The sequence below is a fragment of the Oryzias melastigma genome, linkage group LG1 (genome assembly GCF_002922805.2).
Source record: "Oryzias melastigma strain HK-1 linkage group LG1, ASM292280v2, whole genome shotgun sequence".
NCBI classification, from domain to species: Eukaryota; Metazoa; Chordata; class Actinopteri; order Beloniformes; family Adrianichthyidae; genus Oryzias; species Oryzias melastigma.
In genome coordinates this window covers 4,214,774-4,225,844 of record NC_050512.1, presented here as the reverse complement: position 1 = coordinate 4,225,844, position 11,071 = coordinate 4,214,774, and the positions used below count along the sequence as shown (strand labels likewise).

Below are 11,071 nucleotides of genomic sequence, written 5' to 3'. Positions count from 1 at the left end.
GAGAAAAGAATAGAATAGAATAGAATAGAATAGAATAGAATAGAAAAGAACATCTTTATTGTCTCTTAATTTACCATAACATTAAAAGCTATTATATCAATATAATTTGGTTTAATTTCAATGCAATTTGATGTTATTAATTCAGCCCAATATTACAAAGCAATTGTCTCATTGGGTAATTGTACAGAAGCAGAAAGTTGGTCATAATATATAAACAATAGCTGATTGCTAAACTAACTAAACTGAACTGGACATCGCTGCTCTTAGACCCTCCATCTTGTTAAGGAAAAATTCCTAAAGAAAAACCTGATTCAAGGAAAATAAAGAAGAAACCTCGGGGATCTCCACATGAAAGAAGGGAGACTCTCCCAGGACAGACAGGTGATTTATCAGGACTGTTAAAGAAGAACCAAGCAGAGGCCCCGGGGAAGACCCAGGACACACTGGAAAGACTACATTTCTCAGCTGGCCTGGGAACGACTTGGGGTCCCTCCAAAGGAGCTGGAGGAAGTGGCCGGGAAGAGGGAAGTTTGGGAATCTTTGCTTAGACTGCTGCCCCGTGACCTGATCCCAGATGATCGGCAGAATCATCGTTAATCAATTTCAGCTGTATTGGTGTTCATGGAATTAACAACAGGTGCACTTCAGTGGCAGCAATTAGAAAACCCTCCAAACAGGACTGGTGTTACATGTGGAGGTCATTTCAAGTTTCTCCCTCTTGATCTTTTTTGGCTGGTTTTCCACTCGTGCTGATTTTGGCTTGGTAATTATCTCTACTGGCAGTATGAGGCGATTCCTTAACCCTACAGAAGTTGCACAGGTTGTCAAACTTCTCCAGGATGGCACATCCACACTTGCTGCAGCAAGAAGGTTTAATGTGTCTCCCAGCACAATCTCCAGAGCATGGAGGAGATTTCAGGAGACTGGTGGTTATTCTGGGAGAGCTGGACAGGGCCGTAGAAGGTCCTCAACCCCTCAGCAGGACCGATACCTGCTCCTTTGTGCAAGGCGGAACAGGCTGAGCACTGCTCGTGCCCTACAGAATGACCTCCAGAGGGCCACTGGTGTGAATGTCTCTACCCAAACAATCAGGAACAGACTTCATGAAGGTGGCCTGAGGGCCCCACGTCCTGTAGTGGGCCCTGTGCTCACTGCCCAGCACCGTGGAGCTCCACTGGCATTTGCTCAAGAACACCAGAATTGGCAAGTCCGCCACTGGCGCCCTGTACTTTTCACAGACGAGAGCAGGTTCACCCTGAGCACCTGTGATAGACGTGAAAGAGTCTGGAGAAGACAAGGAGAACGTTATGCTGCCTGCAACGTGGTTCAACATGACAGGTTTGGTGGTGGGTCAGTGATGGTCTGGGGAGGCATATCCATGGAGGGACGCACAGACCTCTACTGCCTAGGAAATGGTGCTCTGACTGCCATAAGGTATCCAGATGAAATCCTTGAACCCATTGTCAGACCCTACGCTGGTGCAGTAGGTCCTGGTTTCCTCCTAATGCACGACAATGCCCGGCCTCACGTGTCAAGAGTATGCAGGCAGTACCTGGAGGATGAAGGAATTGAAACAATTGAATGGCCTTCACCATCCCCTGACTTAAACCCAATAGAACATCTCTGGGACATTATGTTTGGGTCCATTAGGCGCCGCCAGGTTGCTCCTCAGACTGTACAACAGCTCAGGGATGCCCTCACACAGATCTGGGAGGAAATGCCACAAGACACCATCCGTCGTCTCATTAGGAGCATGCCGCCACGTTGTCAAGCATGCATACAAGCTGGTGGGGGCCACACAAGATACTGAAAAGCATTTTGAGTTGCAGAAATGAAGTTTTGGAAAAAATTGACTAGCCTGCCACATCTTCATTTCACTCTGATTTATGGTGTCTACACAATTGAGCCTCTGTAGGCTGAAAACTTTTATTTCCATTAAAAGACTTGTCATCCTTTTGTTCCTAAGACACTGCCCTGTCGTTATTGGTATAGATATCCAACTTCATATTGAGATCTGATGTATCTAATGTGTTTCTTTAAAGTGCTCCTTTAATTTTTGTGAGCAGTATATATACAGTATATATATATATATATATATACAATATAAAAGGTAGATTCCGTGCACAATGTGTTCCTAATTTGTTGAATGTGGTAATGAAGCAAAAATAGACATTGCAGATAAATAAATAAATATAATTTTGGCAATGAGAATATAAAAGCAAGATAGTTACGTTATTGAAAGTAATGCTTAAATAAACACACACACATAAAACACACAAAAATAAATAAACAAACAAACATACATAGGCATGAATCAAGTCACCCAGAAATTCACTGCCATTTGAAAGAAGCTGATCTTTAATTTTTTTTTTTTAGATCTGATGCATCTGGAGAGGAAGAGGGAGGGTATTGTCTGCTGAAACCTTTCATTCAACTTTCACTATAAATGCAAATAGAGGACAGTTTGTAATCAAAGATTTAATAAGTTTCTTTCCCGTTTATCATATTTGTTGTAGAACAGCAAAGCACAGAGCTCTTGTTTCTTTGGTTGAAGCTCTGCTGGAATCTTGATATCAAAACTCTATCCAATGTGTGAATTCATTCATCAGAAACTGCTTTGATTGACTTCTACTTTCAATTTTCTATCCGCCTGTGCTTTTCTCGCTTCACCATTGAAGTGATGTATGGAGACAGCACAATCTCCAAGCAGACGGACTGAAAACCTGTTTTCTTTCCACTGAATACGTATGTCAAACTTTTACTGTTATTTCAGTTTATTAATTCTTTTATTTGTAAATCAATTATGATTACTCCTGCTGGTTGCCAACCCGCTCAGCCTGAATGCAGAATGAGGGTGTTATTGTGTAGAGACACATCTCTACTGCCCTCAAGTGTCTGGCGAGGAGGCCCACAGAAGCCCAGCGCCATCTGTCACTCGTTGAACCGTGGAGAGCTCTGGGAGAAGTGATGCAGCAGCAAGCGCCTCATAAGTTCCCAGACTCTGATGATAAGTCTCTCAGTTTGCTGCCAGAATGGATGTGATGTTTGCACAAGGACCTTTGCGACCACCAAAAATTGCTTTCTTCATGCCAGACCCGACAACACTGAATTGCTTCGCTCAAGATGCATCACCATCACGCCGAACAGGAGCTCTCATAACTCTGAAGAGGAGAGAAATGCATGATTTACAGAGGAGAGGAGGAGTTTGGACGCTCAGAGACTGAAGCTGGCACTAAAACTAAAATCAAAAAAAGTTTGGGCAAAAAGAAAAACATTCAAAACAACAAGTGAATTAATCTAATTAAATATAGACTTTTAGGATTTTTTTTCATCAATACCATACCATGATATTAAATAATATAATATTCAGTTGTTCCCAAGGCACTTAAGCAACTTCTTCCCACAGTCCAAAAACATGCTTCATTGGCTTATTGGTTACACTAAATGTTTCTAGGTGTGCATGTGTGTGGGAGTGATTGCGTGCCCTGCGACAGATTGGCCAGTTTACCCTGCTTACACTCAACAGTAGACGGGACAGGTCGCAGCAATGCCATGACCCCAAAAGAAACATAGCAGGTTAAGAAGATGGACGGACGGACAGATGGAAGAAAGTTTACAAATTAGTCAATTTTTGATTAAACACAGTTTAATAAAAATATATTAAATTGACAAAGTTCTATTTAACAATGAAAATTGGATTTTTTACAAATAAAAATTCAGGAAGAGCCAATATCATTTTTTTGGCTGATACCCATAATCGATATTCCTGCAATTGTAGCCAAAAGACAATATTTGCCGATACTGATATTTAAATGTCTAGAATAACACATAGTTAAGAGATTTCCTGCGATAACCTTCACATTACCAAGAACAGTACAAATATGCATCCCAAATGGAAACTATCTAAATGTTAGTATAAACTTAGCTTCAGTCTTGGAGTGGGAGAGATTTCAGGTGGATAATTGGTGCTCCTGTTCTTGGCCGTGGACCACGATGCACTGGGGTTGTAACCACCGGTCAAAGTGAAAGAGAAATATCTATGGTGGAACTTTTAATACTGGACTGATTCCGATACTGATACTGATATATCACCCATCCTCAATAAAATCTAACAGAAAAACTTTTCTACCTTAAAAAAGATACAAGAAATGATGTCAACGAAAATGTAGGCTATTCATAGAGTTGAATAATCAAATTTGTATTTTCTAAGTGATTTTTAAGTAATAGAATCTTTTGTAATTCAGATCAGATTATTTAATCTGGTGATAATAAAAAAAAAGTCCAAACAGTTGGGCTATTGCTTGTTAAATCACAACTCAACTCTGATAACAAGCAGTTGGGTTACTTCTTTTGTTTTTTTAATCCCTCACTCTGAAAACATTCCCTTCAGGAAAGTATCTTTCTTTCTTTTTTCTAATGGGTGAATGTATGTCTTTTGCATGTTTTTATGGACTAAGAGTCTGCAATTAAAGTTAATCTATCTATCTATCTGAGGTCATGACCAAAATAACAGAATCTTCTGAAATGAACGTCCTCAACAGGATTTGCTGGTCACTCCCGATCCGCTGCTTCCAGGTTGGAGCCGTTGAACGTTAAGTGTGGTGCACCAGATGGGTCCCAGCGGTGTGTTTTGGTCCTAACCATGAGCAAGGAAGGTTAAATGTTTGTTCTCCCTCCATGTTGTTTGTTTGTACTGTTCAAGTAACTGATTGTGTCATCCTTCTGAAGTTACATGAACAGGTATGAACAGGTTTGTTACCTGTACTGTATTTATTCTTTTGTGTTCAGTTATGTATCTGTTTAGGTTCTGCTGCTTTACAACTCCAAAGCTGCTTGGTTGCACCACTGTGGTTCAGCTGATCGTCCTCTAACCGTGGTGCCGCCGTGGACGCCTGGGAACCACCTGTTGTCGCGTCTCCTCTTCTCTGGCTCACTGGACCTTTACCGAAGCCCAAAATGTCCAGCGGAAAGATGCCAGCTGCTGCTGGTGTATGATGTGGGCTCTAGGGTGACCAAACATGTTTTTTTTACTAAGTAATGACAAATGGGCAGCTTTTTTCACAACACGGAAGTGCCAAGAGTTTGAAAATCGATCATGACAGATAAATCACTAATTTCAGTTTTTCATTCCGATATTTAACACCAAGTCTTTTGTATATCAGAATAGACATGCCAAAGTAAAACCTTCGACCAAGATTAGCACCGTTTTGACATGTCGCACCAAGGTTCAAACGTCGTTTTCTTCTATAAATTCTGAAGAAGAATCTCCTCTTTTTGTTCAGCACTTGTGTCCCTGCTGGAAAATCAAATTTAAACTCAAACGTTCCTCTAAAGGACAACAAAGATTTGATGTGTAGATGTGTTGTAGTAGTTTTAGTCTCAACTGGTTTTGTGCATAAATGAACCATTATATATTTTCATAATTTCGCTTCATTGGAAAGTATTTTCATCAACACAATGGAAACAGCTACTGTTATTTGATGATCTTTTGACACTTCTTTGTTTAGAGCTGTTCTCCACCACTGTGCTCCAAACTTCCATTTCAGGAAACAGAAACTCATCGCTAACTGGGAGGATAAGGAGCAGACAACTGAATGCAACTGTTGAATGACTGAACAGGTAACAATTCACCAAATTCAAATTCTATGAAAAAAAAACTTTTGAGCAATTGTTCCCCTCTTAAAGAAACAAAAGGAAAAATAACTGAAGAAAAATCTAAACTGTTTATTTCAGTGGTTAAGTAACTATATAAATGCAGTTAATATAACAGAGTGAAAAGATTTATTTAGGCTGTTATAAAACGGCTCTTCTTGTATTCCTGCAGCCTTTTCTTTCTGTGCAGCTCCAAACAGGAGGTTTTAGGCTCAACATGGGAATCATGTGGGCTCTGCATAGCTTCTGAACAGAACCGATGTTTCCTCTTCCCTTCAAATCTACTACCAAACACTGGAGATGGAGCAACACGGCTCGAAACCACAATGCTAAGATGATTTAAGGGCAAAAGATTTCCTACATGTAGTTTTATAGCTCAGAAAAAACAAAGTAGTCACTCCATACAGTTGTCAATCATTGAGTTTTCATGTTGGACCTCCATCAGGAATGGGGAGGGCTCCGATGAAAAAGTCTAGGAAGTGTCTTCCCCAGAAGCACCTGACTAAAACACAGGCTTTGAATATTGAACTGTAATTATTAACCTGTCAGATCATCTACAAAATTAGATGGACATTTTTGGAAATGGCTGAAAGATTTCCAGCCTCCCAGTTTGTGGGGATTGTGGGTAATGTTTCAGACTCCAAGCTCTCACATTTCTCATGTCATCTTTACATAATAAATGAGTCACAGACCAGCAGTTTTCTCTGGTTGTTTTTATTTGCAGTTCTTTACACTTTAGAAAAAGAATCCAAGGATTTTGCCTCCTGTGTGTTTCCGTCTGGCCTCTTCATGGTCCATGATGCCAGCTGAGGTGGTCAGCACGATGTACCTGCAGGTGGGGAGCATCAAAGTTAGCATGGCTAAGAACAACTACAGCAGGATGAAGAGTTTTCTTTCAATCTGCAGAAACACTGATTTAGCAATACAATACTGAAAATATAAAGAAAGTGCTCAGTCTGAAGGATCCAGTAGACTATTTTGACCTTCAGCAACAAGAGTGTGAGCAGACTCTAGACCACACATCTCCCTTCAACTGTGTCTGTTCTCCGGCTTCCTAGCAAACAGCAAAGCCACTTCTCCATGATCCATGGAGAAGTTAAAGACCAACTCTAATAAAAATTGTGTTTTTAACATCTTTTTGTAGCATTTTTCTCATGATGAAGTACATGTATAAAATCCTTTACAATTAAAACTGTGTTTCCGAGTATTTTTTTTTTTTAATTTAAATTGTGTTGGATCAGGAGCAGATGAAAACCAACGGTTTGGAAAAGCTCAGGTTTGGGACACAGCAACTGACATAGGCGGGCCAAAGTCTTCCCGGCATCTGGCTCAGAACTGTACGGCTGGATTGCTCCAATATTGCTCGCCCTTTTTTTTTGCTACGCTATTGTCAGCTTGTGAGATGCTATAAGCTAGTGGGAGGGAGTGTAAACAAAAGGATTAGCCAATACTAAATTCTGCACCACAACTCAGAAGCAAATTTCTAATGAACTCCTGGTTAAATTTTGGATAAAAACTGCATAACCATAATTAAAAGACCACAGGGAACACTGCTACTATAGAAAAAAATATATATAGTCGAAGTGGGACTAACTCAGTGAGTGGGTCATCTTTCCCATAATGCAGAAAAATCACCAAGAATGGCTGCAGCTACAGCTAAAGAACTGACCAAAATCCAATAACCCCCTCCCACTGCTGCTAACAGTAAAAAGAGGAAAACATAGAGGCGAGTTCAAACACAGGAGTCATAGTGGTACCTCATTTAACAACCCAAAACTAACCTGCAACAAAAATGGCAAGCAATACTGTAGCTATCCAGGCATTCAGTTGTGATCCAGATTCCAGCTCAGACGAAGAAAACAAAGATGTTAATGGAACTATTCGTCTACAAGTGGATGCATCAGAATGGGGCGGAGCAGGAAGTGTGAGGCCTGGCAACTGTGTCATCATTTAGGGCAACAGTGGCTCAGGTGGTAGATCAGGTCGGCCAATGATTCAAGGATAGGCGGTTCGATTCCCGCTCCCGCCAGCCAAGTGTCATTGCGTCATTGGGCAAGACACTGGTGTGAGAATGTGTATGAATGTTTAGGTGATGGTCAGAGGGGTCGTAGGCGCGAACTGGCAGCCACGACTCTGTCAGCCTGCCCCAGGGCAGCTGTGGGTACAGTAGTAACTTAACATTACCCAGTATGAATGAGGTGTGAATGAATGGATAGTCATTGTAAGCGCTTTAAGCGTCCGGAAAAGCGCAGATAAATCTAATCCATCATTATTATTAACATCACAGCTACAAGCCTTTTCAAATGGCATTTTTACATCTGCTACTGATTCACAACAATTTGACAAATTAATTACCCAGAAATGCAGTTTTAAGGTTAATTTTCTTTTTATATGTCCCCCATCATAAAAAAAATCTTACAAGAAGATGTTAAAAACACAAAAAACAAATTTTTATCTAAGTGGTTCTTTAAGGTTATAAAATCTCTAAAAACACACAATACTCTTTTCTCAGACAGACAGCATCATTTCTACAGCTTTTCCTTTTTTTTTTTAAATCGACAAAATGTAAAAACCTTTGTTTAAAAAAAGCAAAGTATTATAGAATGATACAGAAAAAAGACCAGCTCTAGATTGAGGATTTATGTAAATGACAACCTGCACGCATTCTGCATAGGAGACAGATTGACAAGAACAACAGCCAATCAGGACGCTGAACACAGTGTATTGTTTACAAAAAAAAAATCTGAACCAGATTGCAGACAAACAGAGAGAAGTGAACACTGATATAGCTAGGGACCACTGTGTATCCAGCTCATTACAACATTACAAGACTTTCTTTCCTCAGCTCATAAAATTCTAGAAAACATTTGTGGATCATCACCTGCATGACCAGAAGAGAACCACAGAACTTCCACTGCAGATGTAAAACAGGCTACAAAACAGCTCCTGTGTCTAACTCTAGCCAACACTACTCATTTGATTAATTTGTCTTTGTAAAATCATTACCAGTGGTCTTTTTACTGTGATTTTTTAGCCAAAACCAAGGAACCTGTGTCATTTTCTAGGACATAGTTTCTGCAGAGCAGCAGGCATTCAGAAATTCACCTGATAGTGGGTGGGACTGTTGCCATGGAAATAAGGTTTCATTGATATCTCATCATCTATTTGTTTACACTCTCCCACCAGTTTAAAGCCCAAGCTAACGTTAGCTGAGCAATATAAATGGTGTGCAATATCCAGCTGTACAGTTTAGAGTCAGATGCCAGTTCGGATGAGGAGAACAAAGATTTACAGGGTAGGGGTGAGTGTATCAATACCATAGATGACAAGATGAGTATTTTTGCTGCAGTTTTTCTTCAATAGGTAAATTACTCAAATTTACTCAAGAGTTCTTACAAGGTCAGAATCAGATCCTCAACCTAGAACAAGCTCTGCCACCAGCTCTGCCTTAGCAATATCTTCTGCAACTATTGTTGTAGTTAAACATTATTTGCCTAAAGTATTTTTGCTTTGTGTTTTATTACACACACGATTTAAAAGTTGTGAATTTTCAAAACTTTTTGATGCTCAGAATACTGAGTAAATATATATATATATATATATATATATATATATATATATATGTTGGTGTTGATATGAGCAATACTAGCCCTCTAATTACTTGGTAAAGGACTGATACCCAAATTCCCAGTCAAATTTCCAGCCTTTCTGACCAACATTAGATTGAGAATGAAGAGCATTCAGGGACGACCTTTTATACAAGTCCAAGTCTCAATTCTGCAAACTTGTAGTCGAAATGTGTTTTCTATTGTTACTACACAACTTCAAAATTAGAGGGACAGAATAACAGTCAGGTGGTGTATATCTGGCTTCCCCACGAAATGAAATACAGCAAGAACATGCAAATCAGAACAGAAACTTATGGACACAGTTCTCAAAGTCCAAAGCTGAAATTTCAAATATCTGCATGTGAGAGTTAAATATCTCAAGCCCAAGTCTCCATTTCTGTCAACGTCACAGACAACTTTTATGCAACAGAGATACAGGGAGCTTTATGACAGGATAACCACACTGTTTTCATCTGCAGAACCTAGCCTTGACTTATGTAGTGCTTGGTGGTAAAGCTGCTTCAATAAAGATTTTAATTTATAAACAAAAACACAGAAAGTTGAAGCTTAAACATTATCAGACTTCTGATACTTTTATTGAAAGCCTTGTTCACTAAACAGAGACAGGGTGTTGCTGTCTGTCATCGCACCTCTGGTGAAACAAATAATGGTTATAAATAACAAAAAAAGGAAGAATTCTCCGACACTGTTATTCACAGATGCTTTGAAAACTGGCTTCAAAATTAAAATGTAAGAAATGTAGACACAAAGCCTGGCTCAAATCCTCTTCCTCTTGAGAAACACCACCACCATCAAGAACAGAGGTCTAAACTAAAGACACTGGATCTCTGCAACATTTCTGCTTGATCTCAGCCTCCTCTAACTGAAAACAGGATGAGGGCATCTCTGCACTAATAAACCTCATGGAAACAAGTGCACTACCTTACAATAACAAGCCTCTTTCTGGATATGATTTTCAAGATTTTTTTTATCAAAAAAATAAATAAATACATAAAAATTCCTGCTATGTGGCCTAGTTTAGTAACCGATGGCTCTTGCTCTCACCCAAACTGTCTTGAGGGCAGCAGGTTGTTTTGCCACTTCTCCAGATCCTTGAGCTGAAGATCAAAACGTGGGCTAATCACTCCACACTGAAAGAGACGAGAACAGCATCATAGTTAGAAACTAACATTTTAAAGACCTGCTGACTTTAGAGGAATCGCTGGGCTTTCTGCAAAATTAGGAACAAGAACCTCAAACCCTGAAATGACTAAATCTGACATTGAATGTTCCCATTCCAGACAATGTTAGCATTACAGATAAATGTTAACGGCTAATAAGGACAAAGCACGTGTAGAAGAAATATTTATTAAAAAAAAAAAAAAGTTGGAATTGTGGTCCACTGTATGCAGTCAAAAAAACATACATGAAAAAAGAAACTTATAGTAACAGTTGGCTTTAAGTTTTCACTGAACTGCAACAATTATTTTAAACTTATTTAGGAAGAACAACCTGAAGTCATACAGAACGATCATTTGGACCAGCTAAATCTAATCCATCAGAACAAACACTCTTTTGTTCTATTTCATCCATCCTGACCGCCAGAGGCGACGCTTCAAGAACTGGATTAACGTTCTGCAAATGCGTAATTCGAGAATTTATTGACAATTAAGTAAGTCACCTGTGACCCACGTGAGGCTATAAAGTTGCGTGGCATCAAACACTGCTCGCAAGAACACAAGGAACCTGAGGGACTGGGAACTCTGGCGGTCCGGGATTCATAGAACCATAGTTACATATGTAACTTTAGT

The 11,071-nt window shown here is 39.6% G+C and overlaps 1 protein-coding gene and 1 long non-coding RNA gene across 3 annotated transcripts in view; one reads left to right on the top strand and one right to left on the bottom strand.

The window, feature by feature from the left end:
* The first annotated feature begins 5,263 nt into the window (after positions 1–5,263).
* Positions 5,264–6,346, top strand: LOC118598138. The gene is made up of 2 exons (XR_004947243.1): positions 5,264–5,619; positions 5,843–6,346. It is a non-coding gene; the product is annotated as an uncharacterized LOC118598138 (long non-coding RNA).
* A 4-nt stretch (positions 6,347–6,350) lies between these two features.
* rps15a (ribosomal protein S15a) overlaps positions 6,351–11,071 on the bottom strand; it is a 6,267-nt gene continuing 1,546 nt past the window's right edge. For both annotated transcript variants that reach the window (XM_024259193.2, XM_024259194.2), the window contains exons 4-5: positions 10,326–10,411; positions 6,351–6,481 (exon numbers count right to left, since the gene is read on the bottom strand). In XM_024259193.2, coding sequence (XP_024114961.1) covers positions 6,388–6,481; positions 10,326–10,411 — 180 coding nt within the window. In that variant the 3' untranslated portion in view covers positions 6,351–6,387. The remainder of the gene's footprint in view (positions 6,482–10,325; positions 10,412–11,071) is intronic.